A 26,233-nucleotide genomic window follows, 5' to 3' on the forward strand; every position below is an offset into this window, starting at 1 on the left:
CATCCATTCACCACCACCAGGGTCAAGCTCCTCCCCTTCAGACCAAACCCAACCATCCATTCACCACCACCAGGGTCAAGCTCCTCCCCTTCAGACCAAACCCAACCATCCATTCACCACCACCAGGGTCAAGCTAAGCCACTCCCCTTCAGACCGACCCAACAATCCATTCACCACCACCAGGATCAAGCTAAGCCCCTCCCCTTAGACCGACCCAACTATCCATTCACCACCACCAGGGTCAAGCTAAGCCCCTCCTCTTCAGACCGGACCTAACTATCCATTCACCACCACCAGGGTCTAGACCCCGGGGGGTTTCATCGGATCGGTTCTCCCCTCCCGAATGATACTTCCTGCACAACGGGTACTAATCGCCAAAATCACCATTACATTCATTTGTGTATCTCTGCAATAAATATGTATTCTTGAAGTGAACTGCTGTTTCTTTTGATAAGTGTCAAAATAACAATAAAAGTGTAAATCAGAATTGGTTGACTAATCATTGGAGTTTTATTTACCAGTCTTCTTTTCCTTTATTCCCTGTGTGTGTTCCAACATTTGAAAAGATGTAACTTTTTATGCTGCCGTCTTTAACAGGACTCCTTGGACTCTCAATGGGACCTTCCTTGATCAATAAATAAACAATACAATAAAGTCAGATATTGATGGTATAGCATAAATAGATCCACTGTTAAATTACGCTTAAATGCAAATGCGAGCAAACGAAGTGCCACTAAAACAGATGTCCATCCTTGACTCCGCGTTGGACACCAAACCACCACTATAAATACAAAACACTCTTTTAACTTTGCATGCCTTCAAATTCCAGGTTATAAAACTGATAAAACATCATCTAATTAGAAACTTCCTCAAACGGACTACATTCCACAGCAGCTTTATAAGAGATGCGTAATCAACGTAACTACACAACACAGAACCATTTATTATAAATTATTCATGAACATCCCTAGTAGAGTTGGTGCTTGTGTGCAGTGTGGGGCATTGCATATAGAGAAAAACAAGCTGACCTGAGATGCTCCGCTCGGGGGCCACAGATGTTGTGGTGTGTACGCACGAACATAAAAAAACTGAATAAATATAGAAACTGCAATTTTGCATTTCCCCAAATGTGCAAGGATTCGGGAGTAACACATCCTCCTAATTATCCACTGATACTCTTTATAAATATCCAACTCAGATTCAGAGAAGAAACAAGCTTTGATATGATGTGAAATATTTAGCAGGGGAGAAACAGTTTCACACCTGAGCAGCACTTTGTTGATTAAATATGCATGTGAGGACATTCCCTCTTTTCAAATCAGTTCCTCTTTGTTTCTCCTATTCAGCTCGCACATACTTCACTATAGAGTGGTGCAGGAATGAGTCCTCAAACCTGGAAATGGGTTCACTTCCGGTTTCCTTGTTGAAGCCTGAAATAAGGTGTCCTAAATGTTTGTTTGCCAAAGAGCTTATTTGCTGCAATATTTTGATATATAACGTAAAAATCCTAAGTCTAAGGGAGCCTTAGCAATGCTAACGTCGGGAACGGACATCATTGCCACTCCATAGAGAGGCGAAGTCCCTCCCTTTCCGGTGACCACCATGGGATCTTATTTCGGAAAAAGTATGTATTGAAGTCAATGGTGAGAGAAAAGTTATCTTTCGATCCCGTTTGAATTGTGCCGCGAATTACACATATGATGTTTGTCAATCTTAACAAATAATTTCCATGTCAAAAAAGTCAGTTTGTTGTAAAACTGTTGAAATATAAGACTATGAAAAATACGCAACTAGAAAGACTACGAATCCCAGAGTCCCGGTCCCGCATGCTGGCTCTTACGGAACCGACTAACTCCCCTTGTGTGTGTGTACAGCTCTCAACATGCCCAGACTTGGAGTGATTTTCACCTCGTTTAATACTTTTCGCCTCATTCTGAAAGAAAGAAGTGAAATGTGCCAACCTGACGGCCGTCTTGATGTGTGGTGCGAGACGGGAGATGTAGTTCATTGAGCGGTTTCACACAAAAAAAGTGTTACTTCACAGTTTTACGACACATTTAAAAATGTTTGACTTGCAAAATTATCTTTTAAATTGACAAATTACAAAATGTGTAATTCGTAACACAATTCAAACGGGATAATAATAAAGATAATCTTTCTCTCGCCATTGACTTCAATACATACTTTTTCCGAAATAAGGTCCCATGGAGCTCCCCCGGAAAGGGCGGGACTTCGCCTCTCTATTGGCCTAAACATGCTTTTGGCAAAAAACAATGCACACAAAACCTCCCCAGAGCATCTTCAGGGACAGCTTCAAGGCTCTAACAGTTACTTTGAGGTCTGCTGGACATCTGAGCACTCGAGGTTGTTTCCATACACAGCTCCTGATCCACCAGGCCGTTAAAGAGGCCCATCCCGCTATCATCCAACAAGTGCATGGTCAGCTCTGTTTGTCCCCTCTCAGCGTCGCTCTGCATAAGAGCGCTGGAGAGCATCGCCTAATGCCTGGAGGTCGCAGTAATACGCCAGAGATGATGTGATTTAGGCGACGCTAAGCGATGGAGCGGCAGAGAGGCTTATCTGCCAGAGCTCGGCTGATTGCTGACTTTATCTAATAAACAGGTGGAGTGTGTCGGCTCGTCTTCTCAAAGACGCAGAATAAAAACTTTCGTGCCATCAAATCTGACAGGAAATTGTTGCCTGAGGTTCACTGCTCTGCATCTCAATAACAACCACTGCTCCGTGTCCTCAAACTATCTTCTTTATTTGAAGCAGAGGTCTTTGTGAATTGAAAACCTTGTTTGGAAGACTTGCTTTACTTCCCTGCCAGTAGTGGTTTTGCAGAAGGTCTCTTTTTGTTGAATTTCGGGATGCTTCCTCTTATGAAGTGATTGCTGAAAGGAGTCATGCAAACTATTGACTGATTACTGTTTTGTTAAGGTCATTTACGAAGCAAAGGCCCCTAATACTTCCTGTTTTCAGCTGCTTTTCTCGAACACATTTCTAAGCCTCAAGATTTTCAAAAAATTCAATGCATTATTTTTTTGCTGTGCGTTTCATCGGTTTATTTTTTGTGTCTGTTTTGGAGAGTGTGTATAACAGAAAACATTAGCCTGATGTCTGGGAACTTGTGATTTACATTAGTGATTCTCTTTCCCTTTCAATGTTAAGCTTCTTTAATAAGATGCCTCATCATGCACACTTACATTGTAAGAACTAGTGTTCACAAACCAATAGCAGACACATTCACCCACCACCAGTGAGACACACTGACACGTCCATCACACTGAGACCTGTCAGCCTGCTGGGATCCAATAACCCTGCCAGTCTCACACACACACACACACACACACACACACACACACACACACACACACACACACACACACACACACACACACACACACACACACACACACACACACACACACACACACACACACACACACACACACACACACACACACACACACACACACACACACACACACACACACACACACACACACCTGAATCTAAGGAGTGTTTCATTTTGTCTGATGTTCTGTTGTGACGTTTCCACTTCCTCCCGCCGTATCCATCATTAATAACATCTGCCAGCAGCAGGTTCTGCTCTGATAAACACTCCCGGCTGGATTAGGGGCTCCAATAGGCCTGCGGCTGCCACATTTTTACCTCAGCGTGCGTGTGTATTTCACTGCAGTGAGAGAAAATAAAGGCTTTATTAATGATGAAGCTGATCAGGAGGAAAGGGACAGTTTGATGTGTCGAGGTTTGGCTGCTTTCGGGGGATTTCAAAGACTAGCACTGATGTTTTTAGGGATTAAAGCCGCAGATTCCTGATTGTCTCTACTTATACATTTGATCCCCTTTCATGCTTAATTATTCCGAATTCGCCCCAGAAATTAAACCCTTAACACAGCATCTATTCTGCATCATGCTGGAGACCCTGAGACTGTTTTCAGTTGCACATCACTGCAGGTGAGGCAGCTTTCACTGCAGGCTTTGCAGACCTGACACAAGTGACAGACGAGTAAAGCTGAATCTACAGCTTCACCTTCAACGGCGCAATATCGGATTTTTGCTGCAAAGCAACATCATTAACCCTGGTTTGCTGCGGCGCATCACAATTACACAAATGTCTCTTTTCATTTCAGGCAACAGGGTGGCTCACATCCAGCATGTATGTAGGCTTGCTCCCTCACAATGTAGGCCTTCCCAAGCCTGTATGAATAAAATATGCCATCTCCATTATATAAGGAAGACATGCCATGTTCCTATCTGAGATGGGTTATACTGAAATAACTCCAGGCTGGATTGCTATGATTGAGATTCAATGGCCCATAGAAGGAGAGTGTTTGTATCTGTTTATGGAAAAAGAAGAGGGTTGGGTGTGGGGTGGGGGTGAAAAATATACCCAAGCATCCTCCTCACCCTCATCTGCTCCACAGGCCCAAAAAGCACAGAGGCAGGAGGCTGAGATCACGGGCATCAGCAGCCAAACTGCCCTCTGTGCGGCTCTGCACGCAGCGTTGCATCGCAATGCAATTATTGACCACACACACCCGCACACACCATTACAGGTAGGCTGTCAACATCTCAAGGTCAAACAATAGGTTGCTTTTTGGACCCAAAACCGGCGAACCGGTCGGGTGTTTTTTTTTAAACGGCACCACCGCGGAGACAAAGACCAGCGGCCCAATCCCGCAGTGTGTTCCCGCTCTGCCCTCATCCTCTACCGGCTACACAGAGCTGCCCGGGCCGGCAGACAAACATCTGGATGGGAGGAGCAGGAGGAAGAGAGGAGGAGGAGGAGGAGGAGGGGGCCGCAGGAATGAACGGCTAGATTCCGTTAGTATGTCCCGGTGTGGATGGTGATGATGGTGGTGGTGGTGATGAGATAACGAGGGAGGAGGAGGGGGGACGAGGTTTTTTTCGCCCCATTTTTTTAAAATTAAATTCTTACCCTCTGACAGCTCCAGCTCCAGCTCCGCCAGCCGGGCTCGGATCTCTAACGGTATCGGCGACGCCTCACGGTCCGCCATTCGGCTCGTGCGGTAGAAAACACCTCCCGGTTCAGCCGTTGCCGACGCCTCCTCCGCCGCTGCTGCTGCTGCTACTCCTGCCTCCTCCTTCTCTCGGAAAGGGAGAGCTTCTCCTCGGCGGCCCCTCCTCGGTGAGGCGCGGAAAGCCTACGAGTCGTCGAGGGAGAACAAAGAGGATAAATCTGGGTCTCGTTTTCAACGCGGGCCCGCCATGGCGCCCGGCTCCTTGAATCGTTAAAGACCCGGTTGGCACGCGCTCGGCTCTCTACGTTGCCGTTGCGGAGGTTGTGGTAGTGATGATGATGATGATGATGATGAGGCTCGCGCAGCCGTTTGCAGCTTCTTACCGCTGGAGTCACGTGACTCTACAGAGGAAGGCGGTAGTGCCGGTCATCACCGACAGGGGGCGCAGCGAGCAACCACACCTACATGCACAGTGACGGTGTAGCTTCAAATAACAATCATTTAGTTTAAATAAGAACAGAAACATGATTTTTACAAATGAAATAGCTTCAATATCCATTTCGTTTTTTTATGAATTTAGTTGTTTTTTTGATACACTTAGTTTATCTTTACTTAAAATATTAATTATGGATTTTTTTTTTTATTTAATAGGGAGTTTTACAGTAAATAAGTACTTTGGTGTTGAGGAGTAGTTTTCTGTTTAAATCCAAGCACTTCCAGGTCATTTATTGGTTGATAAATGTTGGCCATTGTTTTGAGAGTGACAGTATTGTTTGAATTATAAACTAATATTACTAGAAATGTTCTATGACTTGAAATTACCTGCCTCCTCTAATGTTGACTTAATTGTACCCAACTTCTGACAGTGAGATCTTTTAATTTACACAAACTGTAGTTTATATAGTTTTTAAATATTGGTCAGTGATGTTCTTTTTGCAGATAAACTGTCTTCTTTATGATTCTGGATTTGCCTTTAGATGTGGTCATTCATTATGGGGCATCTGCATGTGGAAACCAAACCTCAACAGAATAATGAGATTAATATGAAAAGGTCAAGCGGCCTTTAATTAAGTCCAGTATGATTGAACAAGCCTAATGTGGCCGTGGCGCATGAGTGGGCCTCAATCTGTCCATCTAAAACAGCGTATTTCATTAGAATTATACATCCCATTCATTAGGCCTAGTCTTCCAGGCATCTAATCATCCTCTATAAACAAGTGGTGGGGCCACATAATGCAGAACAGGCCGTTATAATGGGACTCATGTGCCATCTGCTGGACATATGACAGTACCGCCACCAAAGAAAAACAGTGCTGTAACTGGGTCTGCAACAGATAACTCACAGCAGTAAAATGTCGTGTAGGATTTTTTGGCTTTCCCACAAATGGAAAAATAAAACCTTTTATGTATGAAAAGATTTGATTGGTCCATTATCTTTGCATCATTAACACATAACAAACTCATATTTATAACTTCAAAGGCACTTTAATATTTGTTCAAAATATGTACATCTGTACAAACAAAATAACATGTGCCACAACCATACCCGCTCTTTCTCCATGACAACTGTTCTACATTTAAAAATGTATATTTTAAACAAAAGATCAATGGACGAATTTAAATTGAAGTTCTCACATACAAATCAAGCTGTTTGTGCTGTAACAGTGCTCATTTATGGACGCTGAGAAACTACCACTTCCAGTTAGTAGTTTCCCTACATCAACACAAGTGAGACTAAAGCTTTAACACAAAACAAGAACTCCTATCTAACATAAATTATAAAAACGACATAAATTAAATTCTAAAATAAACTTAAAAAACGCATGCAGAGATAAAGAAGTAATATTCAGTGCTTTTCAAGGGAAAAATACTTTCAAGTTCAATTCGATTCTTGGACTATCAAGATCAAATCAATACAGAGGTCTGATCCTCCCTGTACTCTGACACACACTGGACCGTGGTTCATTACAGAATGACACAAATGTCTGAAAATAGAAACAAACTGGGTTACTGGTACTAATATTTAGAGAGAAAAAAAAGTCATGGCAGAACATCCTGTACAGCGAGGAAACATCAAACACACACAAAAAGAGCCAGTGCCATCAGCAAAACAAGACTAAATCAATACCTCAACTAACTAATCTGAACTACAAACCAAGAAATAAAACTAAAGAAACATTGCAGATCAACATTTACAGATTCTAAACAGCTGCTGCTCCTAACATTGAAAAGTAAGCTTAAATATCCAAGGGGTTGTACCGCACCGGTCCATTCTGTCCTGAACCGCTCAGCAGATCCCCCCCTCCCACACAATGAACACTGTCAGCTGTGTCTATGAAGGGTTAGTATTACAACTAGATATACATTTAGTTGACTTTAAAGTTAGCTTGGTGCTAAATGCAGTATTTTCCTGCACCAGTGACACCACATCACTCTGTAAACACTAACTATTCCTTATGTGAAGCTGGTTTGAGGATGGGATAACACAATTATACATTTTCAACTTATTTGACACGTTTAAAGACAAAAAAAAAAGGGGGTATTTTTCTCAACCCAGTATGATCAGCGTGGACATGGAGCTGATTAGCGTGGACATGGAGCTGATTAGCGTGGACATGGAGCTGATCAGCGTGGACATGGAGCTGGTTCCGGTCCCGGAAAGGTTGGGACGGGCTTCACCTCTGAAGACAAGAGGTCAGCGGGCGCCACCGACTCGCTGGAGGTCGCTCCCTGGCAGATCTGGGCGTAGCTTGGCCTCTTGGACTCCTGGCCAATCAGAGCACAGTGTGAGGACTTTCATACTTTTACACTCCTTCACATTATTGGCTTTCAAACAACATACAATGATCTTTTTAAGTGTAAGAGTATAAAGGACTTCTCTGTTGTTATTTTATACATATACTAGTGTTAATGCATATAAAGAATCTTACTGTGACCGTTTCCTGTGGAAGCTGAGCTGGTGTGTCCTCACTGGTCGTCTCTGCACACTCCTTCACATTGCTGCAGACACAAACAAAACAAAAATCACTACTGGCACCATGACAACAGGAAACTGATAAAGTCCACTTGGCAAATATCATAGGAAAAAAGAAACTGGAGGAGCATGTGCTGTGGATCTTAGCATGTTGTTACTAAAAGGAAACAGTAAATGTAATAATTGAGATTAAGCAAAGCAGAATCCTCCTCCAGCTGTTGTCTCGGCGATACTCACTGCTCTGAGGTCAGTTCAGGCTCTGGTGACAGTGTTGGTGCTGCTGCACGGGGGCTGCTGCTTTTAACTGGACCCTGAGAGGAACACACCAGTGTCAAGGTTTTACAGTCTGGGCTTTAAATATGAGTAGACACTGTCCTTGAGACTCAGATAAAGAGTGTGTGTGTGTGTCAGACAGAGAGACTCGGTCACCTTGACGTTGCCGTTAGCTGCGGGCATCGTTGCTATGGCAGCATTTGCTGGAGGAAGAGGAGGGAAGCTCATCAGCCCGAGCTCAAGAGGAGGAGACGGTTGACGAGGAGGAGACTGACCCGCTCCATTCTACACAAACACACACAAGTTAATACACAACTTACAGAAATGAACTAACACTTACAACCTACTGGCTACTTACACGGCCACCAGACTTCTCCCATGACCTGGCGTGCTCTCTCCTCCTCTGGCTGAAGTTTCCTCTCCTTCAGACACACAGCAGAGCAGCTCTCAGTTATACAAACCAGGATTATTCATAACAGGACTGAACAGATATCCTTGAGTACCCAAGCTTGTTAAATCAGAGTGGATGTTCCTTTACCTTCCCCGATCAGAGGTGGGCGAGGCAGTTTGCCTGCTGGGCTCCGTCCTCCCTCCTCTGCTGGGACGGCGCGTGCTTCCCCGCGACCGCCCCCGTCCCGGCCTCATGGGAGGAGAGGAGCGGTCCGCTGATGCCTGCTCTGATGGGTTTGAAGGATCATTCTGATTGGACTGCCAACGCTCTCCAGAGTTTGACCACCTTGAGCCTCTCCTGGAAGAAATTAAATAGAGTTTATCGACACAAAGATTAAGAAGCGACTGACTCAACACATCATCACAAGTCTCATCAAAATGTTTTTAAAGTAAATAAATGAAAAGTGGGAGCAGCTTTTTTTCTCCTAACAGAAGCTGTACTGAATGTCATTGTTTTAACAGCTTTCATGGAGGTTTCAACTACTATATATTTTTGGATCAATTGGTACATTTTGGAAATGACAACATATTTGTCCTTATGCACCTTTTAAATGTTTTAAGTGTGCTTAATCCCTATAATTGTCACTGTGCGGAATTACTGGGTTTAAATATAATAAAAAGACCAGCAGAAAATAAAAAACTGCGCCTCATTCGCTGATTTTAAAATTCATACTACTTAGCAAAGCCCATATTATAACAATAACTAATTTGTAGATACCTCTGCCGGTGTGGGTTGTAAGGTTTGAAGGTGGAGAATCCGTTCATGAAGTCATTCATCAAGGTTTGATGCTGCTGAGAAGAAAACATTAGCACACAATTATTATCACTCTGTTCGATGTTCACAAAATGACAAACCCTACAACTTCATGTCTTCTTTTTTAACATCAAAAAGGACTCACCTCAGCAAACTCTTGGTATCCCGGTGCATCCTGGTTCCACACCTCATTGGTGAAGTCGAACAGCTGCTGGGTGGGGCAGGTCTGCTGGAAGCTGCTGGGGGGGTAGTAGGAGTTGTAGGGACTGGCACTCTGCTCCAGCTGGTTGGGTGTGAAGCCATTCTTTGGAGCGAAGGAAGTGACTGCCATGGTTTTGGCCTTTATCCTCGCCATGATGGGCTTTCCCTTAAACTCCCGAACTTCTTCTCTGAGGTAGCTGTAGGCCTAAAACATGGACAGAGACACACAGCCAGGGTATATGCAGGAGTCCTGAAGTCAAATGTAATACCTTTCAAGACCTTTTTCAAGACCCTTTCCATAAGGCCTCATCGCCACTTTGAGTTTTAACCGGTTACCTTGGCGACACACTTCACCTCACATTGACTATATACAGTATTGATTGTCCTTCCTCCTTATCTTCCACCCATTTGGACGCAGACTTGCATTTCCCCATAACGATGTTGTTTAACAACCTTCGCGCGCTATCAAGCAGTGAGCGTGCGATGTCCTGTTCAGATGACGTTAAATCCAACGGGATGCCATAAATAAACTACACAGAATCACACTACACACCTACGCCATGATTACATTCAGGCAGACTGTAGAATACAACCTCTTTGGACAATTGATATACTTATTGAAAACAAGCTACAAAATGTAACACCTTGGAAAATGCCCTTTAATACTTTTTAATAGCCTTCATTTTCGCTAAAATTGATTTATCAACTTGTAATACTTTTTAAGATCCCGCAGAAACCCTGCATAGCCTTCCTTAGTCTGTATTACCAAGGTAGTCTTTGTCGAATTACCAACATCAAAAGCTTTAATTCACTGATTAAAAAGATCACAATGCGTTTAGCAGTATTTTTTTACCTGTTGTGCGTCGGCTTCAGAATTGAAAGTGACAAACCAGTTATCGTTGTTCACAAACTCACAGCTCAGGAACCTGGGAATGTTCTCCCCATCAAAGAGAGCCTCCACCTCCTGCAGTAAAACAGTCATATAAATCGGTCAGATGTGGACTTTTCATTTAAAAACCCTTAAATGTATCAGTAGAGGGGAGGAGTCAGTTGGGTTCTTGCCTCCTTAGGTGTGGTGTTGGGGATCTCACGCAGGATGACGACACATCGACTCTGACAGGGACGGACCTTCTGTCCACACGGAGTCACCTGGACCATGGGCAGGGCTGTCGGCCAATGAGAGAAAAGCATGTCTCAGGACGACTGTCAACCAAAAGAACACTCCTAACTACAACATCTTCTGGAATTAATTGTTTGTTGGATTTAAAAGGGTCTGAGATTACAAAGAAAAATCTTGTGGTTGTTTAAATAAACGACTAACAGCAGGATAGTACCAGAATTTGCCGGGTGGTAAAATGTTCACCCTAAATAAAAGCTCAGTCAGACACATGAGTAGAAATAGACACTGACATTTCAGAATGTCCGCGATGAGGTCCAGGTCCGTGCTGAGACTCTTGATCTTGTCCAGGCTGGCCAGAGTTGAGATGGGAACGTACTGGTCGCTGTCCATCTGAGAGTTGAGGTACAGGTCGTTGCCAAGGTACTCCCTGCAGGGGTAGAAGAAGAGATCTCTATTGAGTTTGAGTTTCTGAATGTGTCACACATGCTGGACCACATACCAACAAAACAAAGCAATTATATTAATCGCCTCAAGAGACAAGGACAATTGCTTTCAGTGGAATAGAGGTCAAATAACAGAGCACAATGACAGCCAGAATACCAACACAATTGGGTATTTTTGCAGTTTTTACAGAGGGATGGTATGACATTTTCATTATTTGAAGACATGCTTTTTGGAGAATAATAGTGAGACCAGAGTTCCCGTTAGCCGGTAATTACCAAGGTTAAGGTTCTTTATTGTCAAACTAACATAGCTACAGAGTAATTATGTCGTTGAAAATCTTAGGTCACAGGCTTCTCCAACAATGCAACACAATAATACAGATAAGCAGACAATATTAAAACCATATTAAAGTATATTATATTAAAAGTAATACAAAAAAGAAAAATAGTTTAAAAAAAACTATGACGAGTAAAATATGCTGAAGACCGGCAAATCTAAATCTCTCCGGTCAAAATAATTTCCCCTTAGCGCAATACTGCATCAGTTGCGCCCCTTATGTGACAGACAAGAATAGTATGTGACAGACAAAAGAGTATGTGACGGACAAAAGAGTATGTGACAGACAAGAATAGTCTATTCTAATGTCTAACACTTAATATGGAGAAAGAGATGTCCTGTATGGGTTGATTGTGCGTTGATCTGTTGGTAATGCCTCGGGGGTTCCGGTGGGCATGTAAACAAATGCATAATGCTGCGCTATACTTTGTGGCCTCAGCCGGTTGCATAGCGACGGTTATTGTTTAGGTGTCTTTTAATAAGCAGTTGGTCATATCATTAGCTGGATCTGATTGATATGGATATAAACGCGAGTAAAGTCTAATCTGACGGGAGAGAGAGATCAGCTGCTGCTGACGAGTCACGCAGCGCTGCATGGTGAGCGGACAAAACACACATTTCAGGTTAGAATATCACACGTAGCTATTTTAATTACCTCTCAAACTACCGTAACTAGTTATAGATATGTTTAGTTTTACTGTTGGGTCACTCTGGATCCCCAAGCTGCATGATACTGACGGGCTGTCAGGAGAGGGAGAGAGCGCTCCGTTTATTATTCCCATGTTATTGTAAGTTACTGTACCCTTTTGAATAATGTAGTTAATCTACTATAATTACTTTGTTTAATATCGAATCATATCAATTTGTTTTAAAGCTCAATAAATAACAAAGAAGACCTTTGACCGGCACTTTTCTCATTTTGTCCGGAAGATTTAAACTTTAACGGACATTTTTACCGGCAAAAAAAGATTCTAACGGGAACTCTGAGTGAGACATTACCTGGTCAGGCAAGATTCCAAAACTGTCCTCAGCTCTTCCCTGGCCTCATCTGAAATACAAAGAAAGTTATTACCATATCTGAGCCCACAAAGTCATTGCTTTAGAAAATATGAATAAAGTAAATATGAAATGGAGAATAAAATGGCTAGATTTGATCGATACCTGTAACTGTTGGTTCAATGAGGTCTTCATTAACCACAGGGTCCTCCACAGGCAGCATCTGGTACTCCTGTGTGCTGGGAACTGCCTCCACCTCGGCCTCCTCCAGGCACATGTTCTCCAGTTGGAACTCTGGCTGGTATACTAAAAACACAGCATCTTACCACCAAGCCCTAACCATAACTTGCAAGCAGACCTTATCATTTGTTTAGCTTATTTTTCTCCACAAAATAACTCCTGGAAAAGAGTATTATATAAATAACTCAATTTAATTTAACATTACAGGGAGTATCTTTATTTCAGCCTACCTTCCGGATTCGTCAGATCGTTGGGGAATTGCAGCCATGGCTGCTCAGCCTGCAGGTAGGCGGGGCCAGGGACGTCCAAGTTAAAGTTGTGATTGGTCCATACCTCAGCTTCAGGGTTAAGGCTGGGGGCAGCAACAGGTCCCTGAAAGAAAACAAGAAAACCCAAGTGCGCAATATTATTTTAACATGAAAAGCTAATTTCGATGTATTTAAGTGTAACAATATATTGTGACAAAGAACAAATGAATATAACAGTTAAAAACTGATATTTCATGTCAAGAACAGACAAAATGATATCAAAAGGTGTAGTTGAGAGTATTAAACCAATATAATGTCCACATCAAACAGTATGCTTTCACTGAACCCAATTGTCTCACACTTACAGACTGAGTGCAATTTGTTTGCCATTCCCACAGACAGGGTCCCTGAGGCATCACTGTGCTGCAGGGGTAAGCTCCCAGCAGAGCCATAGAGGGCTGCAGCTCGGAGACAAAGGCGGGGATGTGCTCCAGGTCACAGCCCGTCAGACCCTCACTCAGGCTGGGCTCCGCGGCCGACGCTCCCTGCGCCCACGCCCCGCACGTCTCCTCCAGACCCAGCTTGATCCAGGGCTGAGGATAGAGGCGGCAGACGGAGGAGTCTGCGTCTTCTCCCAGCAGCTCTGACACCATCTCCCTCATCCCTCCTTCCCGCTCTCCCTCCTCAGTGGTCGCCGGCGGCTCCTGACCCAGGAAGTGTATCTCGTAGGAGGGGGTTGAGGCATAAACATCCACCTGACCCATGTCCATAGGGATCATGGTGTCGTCCTCCTGGGAGTGCGAAACTGAGACATAATCATCCGGACAGCCGAAGTCATTGGGAATCATGTATGGTTCGTCACAGATGATGCTTTGGGTCGGTGTCTCAGTGGTTGAAATATTGGCAGTTTCTGGAGAATAATCAAGTGCAGGAGTTGCAATAATTTCTCCTGAGTGAATGTAATTTGATAAATCACCAGGTTGAGGTGAACATTCTACAGTGTCAATGTTGGGATTGATATAGTCAGAGGAAACAAGTTCAGAGGGTTGTGGAGCGAGGGGGGGCTGTTCTACTCTCTCTGCTGATTCATGCTTGATTTGCACATCAATCCCCTGGGCAGCTGTTGTGTCCTCACCTTCTTTACAAGTATCACTAACAACTTTAAAGGACGGGTTTACCTCAAGTTGGACTTGTCTGCTCTCAGTAGAATTAGTCTCAGTCTCTGGACATGAACTTTGCTCTGCATCCTCAAGTGTTTTGAATGGAGATGAGGGAGAAGGAGGTGGAGTGCAGGAAGTAGTCATTTCAGGAAAAACATCTGTAACGTCACCTCTCTCAACAGATTTGCTGCTCTGACAGACTTCTGCTCTTTTTTCAGTCTGTCCGTCGTCCCCTTTCATGAGGACAGCTGCAAGAGTCTCATCTAAGAAATCTTTAAGGGACACCTGGACACCTTCAGGTTTCACATCAGAACTGTCAGGCTCTTTGTCGTCAAACCTCACATCACTACGCTCAGTGAATGAAGCATTAACATCTAGAGGCTTAACGCTGCTCAAATCAAATGTTGGGTCATTTGAATTGACATCTAATTTGTCGAATGTGATGGAGTAAGATGTGGGTTTGTCTGATAGACGAGTCAGATTGTTATGGCAGGGGGAGTCGGTGGGCAGAGAGGACAGAGCAGAGTTGGTGGAGACGAAGGAAACATTGGTGAAAGTCGTATCTGCTGTTCCGCTGTCACCAACATCCTCCCTCTCACCCAGGCCTCTGCAGATATTCATGGGGGTAGCCTGGCTCTTTAGGGAGGGCTTATCCATCTCAATGTCTCCTCGAGATGGACGCAAAACATCCTCCTTGTGCAGAGGATTGATGATGAGGTCAGGAGGACTGCGGCTGGAAGTATCCGCTTCAAGAGCTTCTGCTGCTGGAGGTGAACCAAGGATATGCTGCTCTGTTAACGAGTGAGACTCACGCATAGGAATTTCAAGAGTATTAAAGTCAGCATCCACACTCTGATCCAACTTTTCCTCTGCTCTGTGGTCCCTAAAGTACACACTCTTTCTCTCTGAACACAGACTCGGCAACTCCTCTGATCCCTTCACCATCATCTCCTCCTCCTCCTCGCATGCAATTTGACATGTGTGTGACGTCATCAACATGTCATCCTTAGGTTCATCTTTGTCCTTTGCAGCTGTCTGACAATTGAAATATTCAGGCTGACGTTCCTCGCTGTTTATCTGATCTTGGGAGGGGGTCAGCGTGTCACACTGAGGGTCCGCCATATGTGGAGAAACAACAGGATGAAGAGTCTCCTCCTCTGAGAGTGAATTGTCCGAGGGTGTATGTGTGAGGCCGGTAGAATGTCCCGCAGCGTGCGATTGCACTGAAGCTGGTTCCTCGTCATGTGACTGGCTGGTCATTTTAGATTGTGTGATATACAGCTGGTGGCAGACTGTGGATGCCTCTGCGTGTGATTGGCTGAAGACTGGAGACTCCACTATGCAGGGCAGAGCAGCTGTTTCTACTTCAGCTGCTTGCACCAAGTGTGCCAAGCCAGCTGTTTGGGTTTGTGGGTTGTGGTCATGTTCAAGGTCGTCAGCGTCAATGGAACATAGGCTGTAGAAACTCCGGGTCCTTTTTTCAAAGACACTGACCTCCTCATCTTCCTCCTCCTTGAGCTCAGCTTCAGGTGAATCCCGCTGCGTCTCCTCGTACGCGCCGACCGGTAGCGGGGGGTCATCTGACACCTCGCTCTCGGTGACGTTGTTAGCAGAGCGAGAGGGGAACCTGGCAGGAGCTGACCGACATTTTGCCGGTTTGGGCCTCTGCCCCTCTGGAAGCTGTTTGAACCACATAGCCCTAACAGTGGCATTATCCAAATTCTTGTGTTCGGCAGGACTCCGTGTGCGCACCTCCATATACGGAGCCGGGCCACAGCTGGGCCTGGCAGTCTGTGTCATGTCTGGCTCTGTGTTCCTGTTTGAATGTATGTTTGTGATAATAATAGCCTCCTTCTCTCCGTGAGTGCCGGCTGCTTTAGGTTCCCTCTTACTCCGAGTGGTAATGTCCCCGCTGACCGCGGCCCCCTCTCTACAAACTTTGTTGTCCAGTCCCGGATGTCTTTCCTCATCTTCCGCAGGCTTCCTCTGGGCCACTGCGTCTGCCACACACGTCTCCTCTTCGTCCAAGCACACATGCTGAGCTACAGCCACGGCAAGTTGCCTGACCTGGTCTGTCCCTTCACTCACCCCGTCGTGGAGCGGAGGCTGTAACAGACTGCTCCTCTCGCCGGGCAGGCCAGGGTTGAGCTCCTTACTAAAGCAGCACCCCATCTTCTTTGGCCTAAAGATGGAATAAAAAACAAGACTGCTATGGCCACACACACTGAGAGCCTACACAACACGAGACAAAATCATGAGCAGCTCCTCACGATGGCTCAGCCACATGTAGAAAGAGAAAAGACCCTCTACTCCCCCCTGCTTCCCCCTGCTTCCCCCTTTCCCTCCCTGTTTTCCCCTCCCCTGCCCAGAATAGCAAATGTGAAGGAGCTCACATGTCCCCGCCACTCAACAGAGGGGCGCACACCACTTTGTGTGTGTGTGTGTGTGTGTGTGTGTGTGTGTGTGTGTGTGTGTGTGTGTGTGTGTGTGTGTGTGTGTGTGTGTGTGTGTGTGTGTGTGTGTGTGTGTGTGTGTGTGTGTGTGTGTGTGTGTGTGTGTGTGTGTGTGTGTGTGTGTGTGTGTGTGTGTGTGTGTGTGTGTGTGTGTGTGTGTAAGAGAATGTATGTGGGAGCCCTAGTTAGGCTACAGTTTGAGAGAGGTCAGCACATGGCCCAGCGGCGACCAATCACAGCGCAGTAATGCGGCAGTGTCCACTCCCCCTTCCCCCTCCCTGAAGCTCCCCCTTCTTCCTTCCTCCCATCCCACCATTCAGTCCTTTCTCCCTCCCACTGATACCTTTCTCTTTGACTTACATCAGTTTTGCCCTCAGCGCTTAAGTCCCCCCTCCTCCCATCCTCCTTTCACAAGGCCACTAGCCCCCACCCCCAGGCCACTAGCCCCCACCCCCGGGCCTCATGCCTAAGCGACCAACAATCAATCTGATTATTCTGTAGTTGTTGATAAGTTAAAGGCTGGTGAAGTTAGGAAATGTCAAGATGTCCATGCCTTTTTTTTCAAATAATACTTTTTTATAACTTTTACTTTTTAATATTGTTATTAATGTCTAATCTATACACACATCTATAGTATGCCTGTCTGTATAGTATGTCTCTGGTGCTCTTTTTTAGGTTCTCATTATTTTTTTCCCTGCCACTAAAGGTTAAAAAGTTCTTCCTTATTAAAATCCAGGATGTTTTATGATGTACAGATTATAAAGCCCCTTGAGGAAAATGACTTTGAATTATATAAATTAATAAACTTAATTCTCTGAAAAATGGTTGCCAGAACCAGATCCGACAATAAAGTTGATTTCATGCAAGTTCTGTACAGTATCTAGCGATTATTTGAAAAGTCTGTTCCTTTATATAATATTAGATTAATACTTTAGGAATGTCTGTGTAGTGAGTATAAATATTAAACACAAGTACCTGGTAGTAGTAGTAGTAGTAACCAGGTGGACCGGGCTGTCCGAGCGATAACTGCACCTGTAGCTGGGTCGGACACTGTGGGTTCGTCATGTGACTCGGGCTGGAGGGCAACTGAATGGGATGAGTGCCGCTGGCGATGGTCACCACGGAGACTGGCAGGAGGCGAAATGGAGGAAAGGAAATGAGTCACAACACCAGCTGGCATGATGGAAACACTGCAACAACTAGATCACTCAATATGGTATACAATTGGTTAATACTGGAGATTGCACTGCTATAAAAGTTAACAGTTTTTTTTTCACATCTTAATAGGAGTGGTGTAAAGTAACTACTGCCCACTATAATTCTGAGGTAAATATTGTATATATTAATATTTTTACTTCACTACATGTATTTAATACCTTAAGTTACTTTGCAGATTTGGATTAATTATATGAAATATAATCAACACTTAAATAAGACTTGAGTTACACCTGGAGTTAATCCACCAGCTACCCTGCAATGTACAAAGCAATTAAAACTAGCTCCATGTTTAACAGTAGTGATAAACACATTATTGCCTCAATAATTATAATCAAAATATATATTACTCTGAAAATGGGCCAATCTGCAGAATGAGTTTTTTAACCTTTAGTACTTGAAGTACATTTTAATGCTAATACTTTTGTAGTTTTACTTGAGTAACATTTTGATTGCAGGACTTCTCCAATCTCTGCTTAATGCCACAATGAGTTCAAGTTTAAGAGAGATAGTAAGTTAGTTAGTTAGTTGGCTATATGGCTAAATCCCTTAAGAATGATTGAGAAAAAGGTAAAGTGAAAATGATCATCTACGTAAATCTGGCAATAGCGTTCCTGACTCAAAACAAACTGATACTAACGGCTAACGTTAGCAAAACGACATCTGGTTAAACTTTGCTAACGCTAGATAGACTAAATGGCATTAAACTGTTTCCATTCAAAAATAGTAAAAACAAGCATTTCATATACAGTTTCAATAAAACATTTTGTTTAGGCGTAATATTAAGGTAAGGGTAACTCAAACATAGGTAAAGCTAGGCTTTTGTTGTTTTACTTTTAACTAAACTTTTTTCCTGGTTCTTACCGTTAAGGCAATCCTCTCTGCTGACACCCTGACTTAAACTTGCCTGTAAGTGAGGACAAATTAGAAAAACCTCGAGAAAACAACTGCAACAAATGTGCGAGAAGTCTAGTTAATCGAGTTTTTAACAACTTATCTTTCGAAATATAAACAGCATTTCTGTCTCAAAAGCAGCGGATAGCGTTGTGTCCTTACGGCCACCGCTAGCTACTGACCGTTAGCTCATCAACGTCCATAAATTGAACCACAACAACGGTAGAAAGAGACTAACGGTTATGGCTAGGTAGAGCAAACGTTAGACTAATATTAACTTTTAAAACCTGTATTTGTTCGAGTAATTGTATTAATCGTGATTCAGAAACTCACCTGTCACCTGTCCTCCCGCCGCGTTAAACTCAGTCTTGATTTCTGGGTTTACTGCGGTGTGTTTGCGGAACTCTCCCTTCTTGTGCTTCCATTAAACCGCCCGTTGACTCTCCCAACCACACTCACACCTATAGTTGCGATGGAAACTGTGCGTTTTAATAACATCGGATTTTTGCAAATTTGGTTTTAATACAATAAACGTGCATGATGTAGCCAGGGAGGACAAATGAACTCCGGAGGCCAATGAGGCCGCAAACGCGTCAAACACCACCCACAAGACAGTTTGACAGGAAACCAAACAAATCACAATCTGGACATTTCTTTAAATTAATTCCATGATTAATTCCCATGGTTTCATTGTTCAAGTAATTTATTAAAGTAATCCACTACTTGGAATACATCCTGGGGGAATGCTGTTCACTTCATTTATCATTGTGTTTAATTAATGTAAGGATAATGTTTGTGAAATAGGAAATCAGTTTAATGAATAGGATACTCACAACATGTTAGCCATGTGTTTACATTTTCAACCCATAACTCTACAAATTAAAGTATATCTTTACAGCAGCTATACCCCTACAATTATATACAGGTTGCTAGTTTTTGATTATAAACTCCCCATAGAGTAGACAAAAACAAACAGAATACCAGCGTTGTAGTAAGGATTGTAAAATTGGGGTGTATGATCATTTTGTTATATTAAATGAATACAAAAAAAAAGACTTATGAAAGAGCATTCATGTGTTAGATTTTAATTATAACATTCCTACGGTTGTTAAAATAATATTTTAAAAGTACAATACGGCCCTGCAGCACACATACATTCACTTTCACATACTCATGAACAAGATACAAATTTAATGAGAAAATACATTAAATTCATGTTCAGTAGCCGACACACATAACTCGTAAAAAAGGGTGAGGATGTTTTTCAAAAAATAACATTTGCTGTCCTCCTAATTTATACTTTCCCTGTGGCTATGGAGTAAAATAATCGTTGGATATAAGAACTTTAAGTATTACAAGATAAGAGTCACACAGATTATTTAAAAAAACACAAATGAGATTCCATTGTTTGCCAAGTATCAAGACTTAACCGGCTCCCACAAGACAAATGTCATGTTTGAAGTGCGCACAATTAAAAGTTCCTACTCTGAGGAACTGGAGTGCTTTTATCTCTCTTGTACAGACCATCATTAGCGATGAAGCCGGCGCTCAAGGGGCTCCTGTGATCGAGAGTTAATTCAGTGAAGTGCCTGTGGAGCTCCATGGAGAGGAGGAATCCCCCAGCAGGCTCTCTGACTCAACACTCCTTCAAAGTGCAGCAGAGTTCAGGGAGAGTTTGCAGTGCTGCATCAGGAGTACAAGCACCAGTAGATGATGTTGAAGAGCAGGTAGGACAGGGGGAAAGCCAGGCGTGAGTATGAGTCGATCATGTAGCTGTTGCTGACAAACAGGTCCACGTTCTCACGCACCGACCGCTGCCGGCGGAGGCGAGTCCCCTCCGTGGGCCGGAGGTCTGGGGTCAGCGTTGGCGTGGTGAGGGGGTCAGAGGTCAGGGCGGGCGCCATGCGGGAGAAAGGAGTCAGCTCCATGTCATTGTCGTGGAAACAGCCGTCGAACGCCATCGCCTGGCTGGCGTTAGAGGTGGATGGGATCTGAAAAAGTGGAAATATAAACTCATAGCCTTACTGTGGTCCTCGAGTGAATGATTTGCACAAAAAATTACAATGCATCATAATTTAAGAGTTCTTGATATGTTTTAATTTGTAAAGTTAGTACAGCTGTCTGATATATGAAGTGAAGTAGATGTAAGAATCATGAAAACCTAAGTAAAGCACAAATACCTCAAATATTATGTACCCAATACTGAAGTAAATGTAATACGGTGACATTCCCCCACTGAAAAATGTTGACAGACTGTAATGACTCTGTCTGGCCACTAGAGAGAGACATTGAGTTAAACATGTATTTCCCTCCCTGTTTAGTCTGAGGGGCGATGTGTGGTGTATGAATCCCCCCTCCTGTCCCCCTCACTGACCTTCCCCCTCTTCATCTTCCTCATCTCCTCCAGAGTGGTGCAGTAGTTCACCGCTGCGTATTCGATCACAGACAGGAAGACAAACAGGAAGCTGGTCCACAGGTAGATGTCCACCGCCTTCACATACGAGACCTTGGCACATGGGAAAATTATGTTCAATTTTTTTGATTGATGGAACAGGAAGAAAACAATCTGCGGGATCGTATATTTGAAAAAATTATACACAAGTGGGGGTTATTGTAGCCAAGTCAACAAACAAAAACATGTCCACTAAAAGAATGTCCTAAATGATTTCAAAGATGTATTCAGTTTGTCCCCTTGCAGTCTAAGTCTTGATCCTTACAGGCTCATATGGGAATTCAACCTCTGAAATAGGTCAGGGCCACGAAAAGCCTTAAGACCCTGAGAGCCAAGTCAGCAATAATGCGGCTTTCACACCAGCGCTTTTCCCTTTCTACATTGAACAAAAATATAAATGCAACACTTTTGTTTTTGCTCCCATTTTTCATGAGATGAACTCAAAGATCTAAAACATTTTCTATAAACACAAAATAACAATTTCTCTCAAATATTGTTCACAAATCTGAAAAATCTGTGATAGTGAGCACTTCTCCTTTGCCGAGATAATCCATCCCACCTCACAGGTGTGGCATATCAAGATGCTGATTAGACAGCATGATTATTGCACAGGTGTGCCTTACGGCCCGTCTACACTACAGGCATCGAAAAATGCTTTCAACGCTTCGCCCATTCACTTGAATGGGGTGACGTAGAAGATTTTTAATCTTCGCCAAACTGCATTGTGGGGAGCATGGCATGGCTTTGCAAGCATCACGAGCATCTATCGGCAACAAAAGTTGAACAATGTTCAACTTTTGAGGCTCGATGCTTGGCATCAGCCAATCAAATCCCGTTTATGCAATTCCCGCCAGTACAAGCGCTAGCCAATCAAACCGCGTGTATGCTGATACCGCAGGTCTTGACTATTTTCCATATGTCATAAAATGGAGGATAAATTAATCATTGCCGTGGCAAGTGTCCCAGTCCTGTATGACTGTACTCTGTTCACCTACCAGGACCTAAACCGGAGGAATCAGGCATGGCGGGAGGTGGCAGAGAGAGTTGGTGAAACTGGTAGGTTTTCAACTGTTTGGGGAGTTTATATCCAGTTTACTTCGTTGAAGAAGCGGGCTTTTTTTTGCTTTGTATGCCGGGGGCGGGCGGGAGATTCCTGATTGGTTGTTGGTCGCGAGAAATCGCCAAGCCTCAGACACGCCCAGCTTCAAGATTTTTTGAGGCCTGTAGTGTAGACGGGCCGTTAGGCTGGCCACAATAAAAAGCCACTCTGAAACGTGCAGTTTTGCTTTATTGGGGGGGTCTGGGGGGGTCCGAAAACCCTAGGGTTAAACCCTAACCCTAACCCTAACATGTCACCCATTGAGCATGTTTGGGATGCTCTGGATCGGCGTATACGACAGCGTGTTCCAGTTCCTGCCAATATCCAGCAACTTCGCACAGCCTCAGGGTCTGGGCGGGTCCGAAAACCAGTCAGTATCTGGTGTGACCACCATTTGCCTCACGCAGTGCAACACATCTCCTTCGCATAGAGTTGATCAGGTTGTTGATTGTGGCCTGTGGAATTTGGTCCACTCCTCTTCAATGGCTGTGCGAAGTTGCTGGATATTGGCAGGAACTGGAACACGCTGTCGTATACGCCGATCCAGAGCATCCCAAACATGCTCAATGGGTGACATGTTAGGGTTAGGGTTTAACCCTAGGGTCTTCGGACCCCCCCAGACCCCCCCAATAAAGCAAAACTGAACGTTTCAGAGTGGCCTTTTATTGTGGCCAGCCTAAGGCACACCTGTGCAATAATCATGCTGTCTAATCAGCATCTTGATATGCCACACCTGTGAGGTGGGATGGATTATCTCGGCAAAGGAGAAGTGCTCACTATCACAGATTTTTTCAGATTTGTGAACAATATTTGAGAGAAATTGTTATTTTGTGTATGTAGAAAATGTTTTAGATCTTTGAGTTCATCTCATGAAAAATGGGAGCAAAAACAAAAGTGTTGCGTTTATATTTTTGTTCAGTGTAGCTCCGAGCTAGAGCTTTTCTGGTTCAGCTCCGGTTTCCCTTTTCTGCTCCCGCTCTGTTCACACCGCCCAGAGCCCGACTGTTGCAGCCGCTGCTGCGTCGTGACGTCACCGTTTAAATCGCTGATTTGCTCCCCAACGGCGTTACGGCGCTCACAACAACAACAACAACAACAACAACAACAACAACAATGGGGAACTGCGTCGGGTCGATGATCGTGTTGCTTTTAATCACAAAAAGCCAGACTAAATCAAATAACGAGTTCTCCAACCTTATGCTTTTCTCCAGAGTGCCGTGGTTCATTGTTTATTCATGTCTTTCAGCGGCATTTACCGACCGCTGCAGTGCTGCTCTTCCACGGGAGTTTATTCTCCCGTTAGCTCCCGGTTAGCTCACACTGCAGCGGCCGCTCTAAAGTATTCACTGTCCGACTGTCACACAAGCAGCTGATACATATCCCCAGTTCTCCTTAAGTGAATGTGTGTCAGTCTGAATTGACGCTGTTTGGCATCACAACGCTGTTATGAAAGTTTCTCTGGTATAAAATGGCTGATGTTAGCATAGCAACCGAAGGTAAACTGACTACTTGCTATTGCTATCCTATTGTGGCATAAACCGTTTTCTACAGGCACATTTTACCGGCGTATTTGTATTATGATTCTAGTTGTGATAGTCGGACACGACAACCTGTGCAGCCCATGTATTGATTCCATCCGATAGCTGCTAATACAAAACAACAAGTCTGCCTCTCTCCACAATGATCAATAACAGTGAACGGATGGTCAAAGTAAGGTACAAATAAACGGAATCACACGAAGCCTGGTTAGTGTTGCCTGACTTTATAAAGTGTGTTTATAAGCACTACTGCTTGTAGGCAGGCATGACGAGACTCTTCAGTCGACCCATGTTCAGGGGAGGTGGGTTTAGTTTCCTGCACGCCTCGACGTAAGAGAGACGTAAGCGATGCCACCTCTTAGCTCCGAAGCTCTTGCCTCTAGACCGACAACTTTTTGGAGCTGGAAGTGAACCGGATTCCGGAGCTAAGAGGCGGCGCCGCTGCGGTGTGAAGAGGAAAAAACGGTACTTTTCAGGCTCCAGCTCCGAGCCGGAGCTTAAAACGCGTTGGTGTGAAAGGGGCATAAGACATGCAGTAAGTCCAGCTGCACCTGAAGGCCTCTTGAAGCCCCCCTGCTGTTACCTGAGGCATGGAGGAGGACACCCCGGTGATGATGGTGGACATGGTGAGCACCGTGGTTATACCTGCAGGACAGAGAGCAGGTATTACCACGCAACGAATTACAAAATTGCATCTGCTGCCTGTCTCAAAATAAACACCCGGTCTCCACAGAGCAAATGATTAAACTTTATGATTCAGGCAGATTATGGGGTTACCCAGGGAGACACGTGCAGGGACGGCCCTCCTGTCGATCCAGAAGGACACCCAGGACAGGACGACCATCAGCATGGTGGGAAAATACGTCTGCAGCATGAAGAAGAAGATGTGCCGCCGCAGGATGAAGTTAATGAACAGACGGTTGTACCAACCTGAGAGACACAGACATCACAAGGATAATTTTTTCTTCTTAAAAATCTTCCACTCTTCTGGTTTAAGGCTTTTCACAACATGTTGAGCACATTTTATTTACTGTATAAACTGCTTAGCATTTGAATCTATAACAATTCATCGTGTTGACATTCCTTTGCCTTTTAAATTGTATGGTATATTCAGTAATGCACAAATGTATGCATTATTTTGAATAGAGAAACCTAAACCTTTCTCTGTAATCAGATTAATACACACACACACACACACACACACACACACACACACACACACACACACACACACACACACACACACACACACACACACACACACACACACACACACACACACACACACACACACACACACACACACACACACACACACACACACACACACACACACACACACACACACACACCGGTGCTGCTGTAAAAAGCCAGGCCACTGGAGGGGTGGAAATGCTCGATGAAAAACTGAGACAAGACGATCTCGTCCGTCCTCAGAGAGTCGTTCCCATTCTTCCAGTACAGCATCAGGTCGTTCTCATTATACGCATCTGTGTACAAAGGGGGGGAGGGGGGAGGGGGGGAGAGAGTGGCGGGGGGGAGAGTGTTCAGTGTCTGGGAGATTTGTTCCCGATCGTCTGAGCTTATCCTGCTGTTTACACATTTTCAGTGGAGGAAGAAGTACTCATATCTTTTTCTTAGCTTAACTTGGATATACTGTACCATCATCATGTATCAATAGTAAAAGCACAAATGATGGAGAATGGTCCATTTCAGATATTATTTGATTCTAATTGGAAATACCCTTTACTTTAGAGTGGCAATACCCCCTTTACTTTCATTTATCATTCTAAAGTATATGTTGATTTCACTGTAAAGGCTGTACAATAATGATACCATCTGCGTTTAGACTGGTTCCCTAAAATGAAATGTTTCCTTCCTTTTACAAGTGAAGACGTTGGCGTTCACTGCATCACTGCAACCGTAGCTAAGAGGCAATATGTGTAACTTTGTGTGTGTGTGTGTGTGTGTGTGTGTGTGTGTGTGTGTGTGTGTGTGTGTGTGTGTGTGTGTGTGTGTGTGTGTGTGTGTGTGTGTGTGTGTGTGTGTGTGTGTGTGTCTTACAGCTCTCCAGCTCCAGTGAGCAGTTCTGTGTGTCCAGAGGGAAGCTGCTGAAGTCCATCGAGCAGAGAGCCGTCACCGTCACTCTGAAACACACCATGAAGGAAACTTCAGCTTCACCTTTATCTCACGCTCTCAATTACTCTATTTCATTCGCCTTCATGACAATAAGTGAGGTAGTTTTTGGTTTTAAAAACACGTCAACAAAACTAGTTTATTGGTTGTGTTAGGAGTCAGAATCTAAAAAAATGACAAAACCTAAGTGTGGTGGAGGTTTAAGGTATTAGGATAAATTGTCAAACTTAAATGACATTGA

The 26,233-nt window shown here is 44.1% G+C and overlaps 3 protein-coding genes across 7 annotated transcripts in view; all 3 read right to left on the minus strand.

The window, feature by feature from the left end:
* The window catches only part of LOC307026519 (disco-interacting protein 2 homolog C-like), a 50,711-nt gene extending 44,376 nt beyond the window's left edge, over positions 1-6,335 (minus strand). For both annotated transcript variants that reach the window (XM_079661993.1, XM_079661992.1), the window contains exon 1: positions 4,967-6,335. In XM_079661993.1, the coding sequence (XP_079518119.1) occupies positions 4,967-5,045 (79 nt within the window). In that variant the 5' untranslated portion in view covers positions 5,046-6,335. The remainder of the gene's footprint in view (positions 1-4,966) is intronic.
* A 139-nt stretch (positions 6,336-6,474) lies between these two features.
* Positions 6,475-17,772, minus strand: LOC307026520 (uncharacterized protein). Of its 2 annotated transcripts, none has more exons than XM_079661995.1 (16): positions 17,634-17,772; positions 13,411-16,387; positions 13,028-13,169; positions 12,723-12,863; positions 12,561-12,609; positions 11,072-11,208; positions 10,724-10,827; positions 10,515-10,625; positions 9,606-9,866; positions 9,425-9,495; positions 8,795-9,004; positions 8,615-8,678; positions 8,413-8,541; positions 8,221-8,294; positions 7,940-8,009; positions 6,475-7,775 (listed from the first exon to the last, which is right to left on the minus strand). In XM_079661995.1, the coding sequence occupies exons 2-16, from the start codon at positions 16,375-16,377 to the stop codon at positions 7,635-7,637; spliced, it is 4,671 nt and encodes a 1,556-aa protein (XP_079518121.1). In that variant the 5' UTR covers positions 16,378-16,387; positions 17,634-17,772; the 3' UTR covers positions 6,475-7,634. The 2 variants fall into 2 exon arrangements, with proteins under 2 accessions (XP_079518121.1, XP_079518120.1); XM_079661994.1 differs by having other exon boundaries at positions 9,425-9,498.
* Positions 17,773-19,870: 2,098 nt separating this feature from the next.
* Positions 19,871-26,233, minus strand: part of LOC307026522 (gamma-aminobutyric acid receptor subunit rho-3-like) — a 31,343-nt gene continuing 24,980 nt past the window's right edge. For all 3 annotated transcript variants that reach the window (XM_079662001.1, XM_079662002.1, XM_079662000.1), the window contains 6 exons: positions 25,921-26,003; positions 25,209-25,346; positions 24,634-24,786; positions 24,440-24,501; positions 21,142-21,273; positions 19,871-20,758 (listed from right to left, as the gene is read on the minus strand). In XM_079662001.1, coding sequence (XP_079518127.1) covers positions 20,456-20,758; positions 21,142-21,273; positions 24,440-24,501; positions 24,634-24,786; positions 25,209-25,346; positions 25,921-26,003 — 871 coding nt within the window. In that variant the 3' untranslated portion in view covers positions 19,871-20,455. The remainder of the gene's footprint in view (positions 20,759-21,141; positions 21,274-24,439; positions 24,502-24,633; positions 24,787-25,208; positions 25,347-25,920; positions 26,004-26,233) is intronic.

Source organism: Notothenia rossii, assembly GCF_949606895.1.
Source record: "Notothenia rossii genome assembly, chromosome: 12".
NCBI lineage: Eukaryota > Metazoa > Chordata > Actinopteri > Perciformes > Nototheniidae > Notothenia > Notothenia rossii.

What these genes read in the sequence shown, in the direction of transcription:
- LOC307026520 (XM_079661994.1), bottom strand. Translation starts at nt 16,377, where the DNA reads ATGGGGTGCTGCTTTAGTAAGGAGCTCAACCCTGGCCTGCCCGGCGAG. An exon ending in CCCACCTCTGATCGGGGAAG is followed by an intron (nt 8,679 to 8,794) that starts GTAAAGGAACAT and finishes GTGTGTCTGAAG; the next exon opens with GAGAGGAAACTTCAGCCAGA. An exon ending in CCTGAACTGACCTCAGAGCA is followed by an intron (nt 8,010 to 8,220) that starts GTGAGTATCGCC and finishes TTGTGTCTGCAG; the next exon opens with CAATGTGAAGGAGTGTGCAG.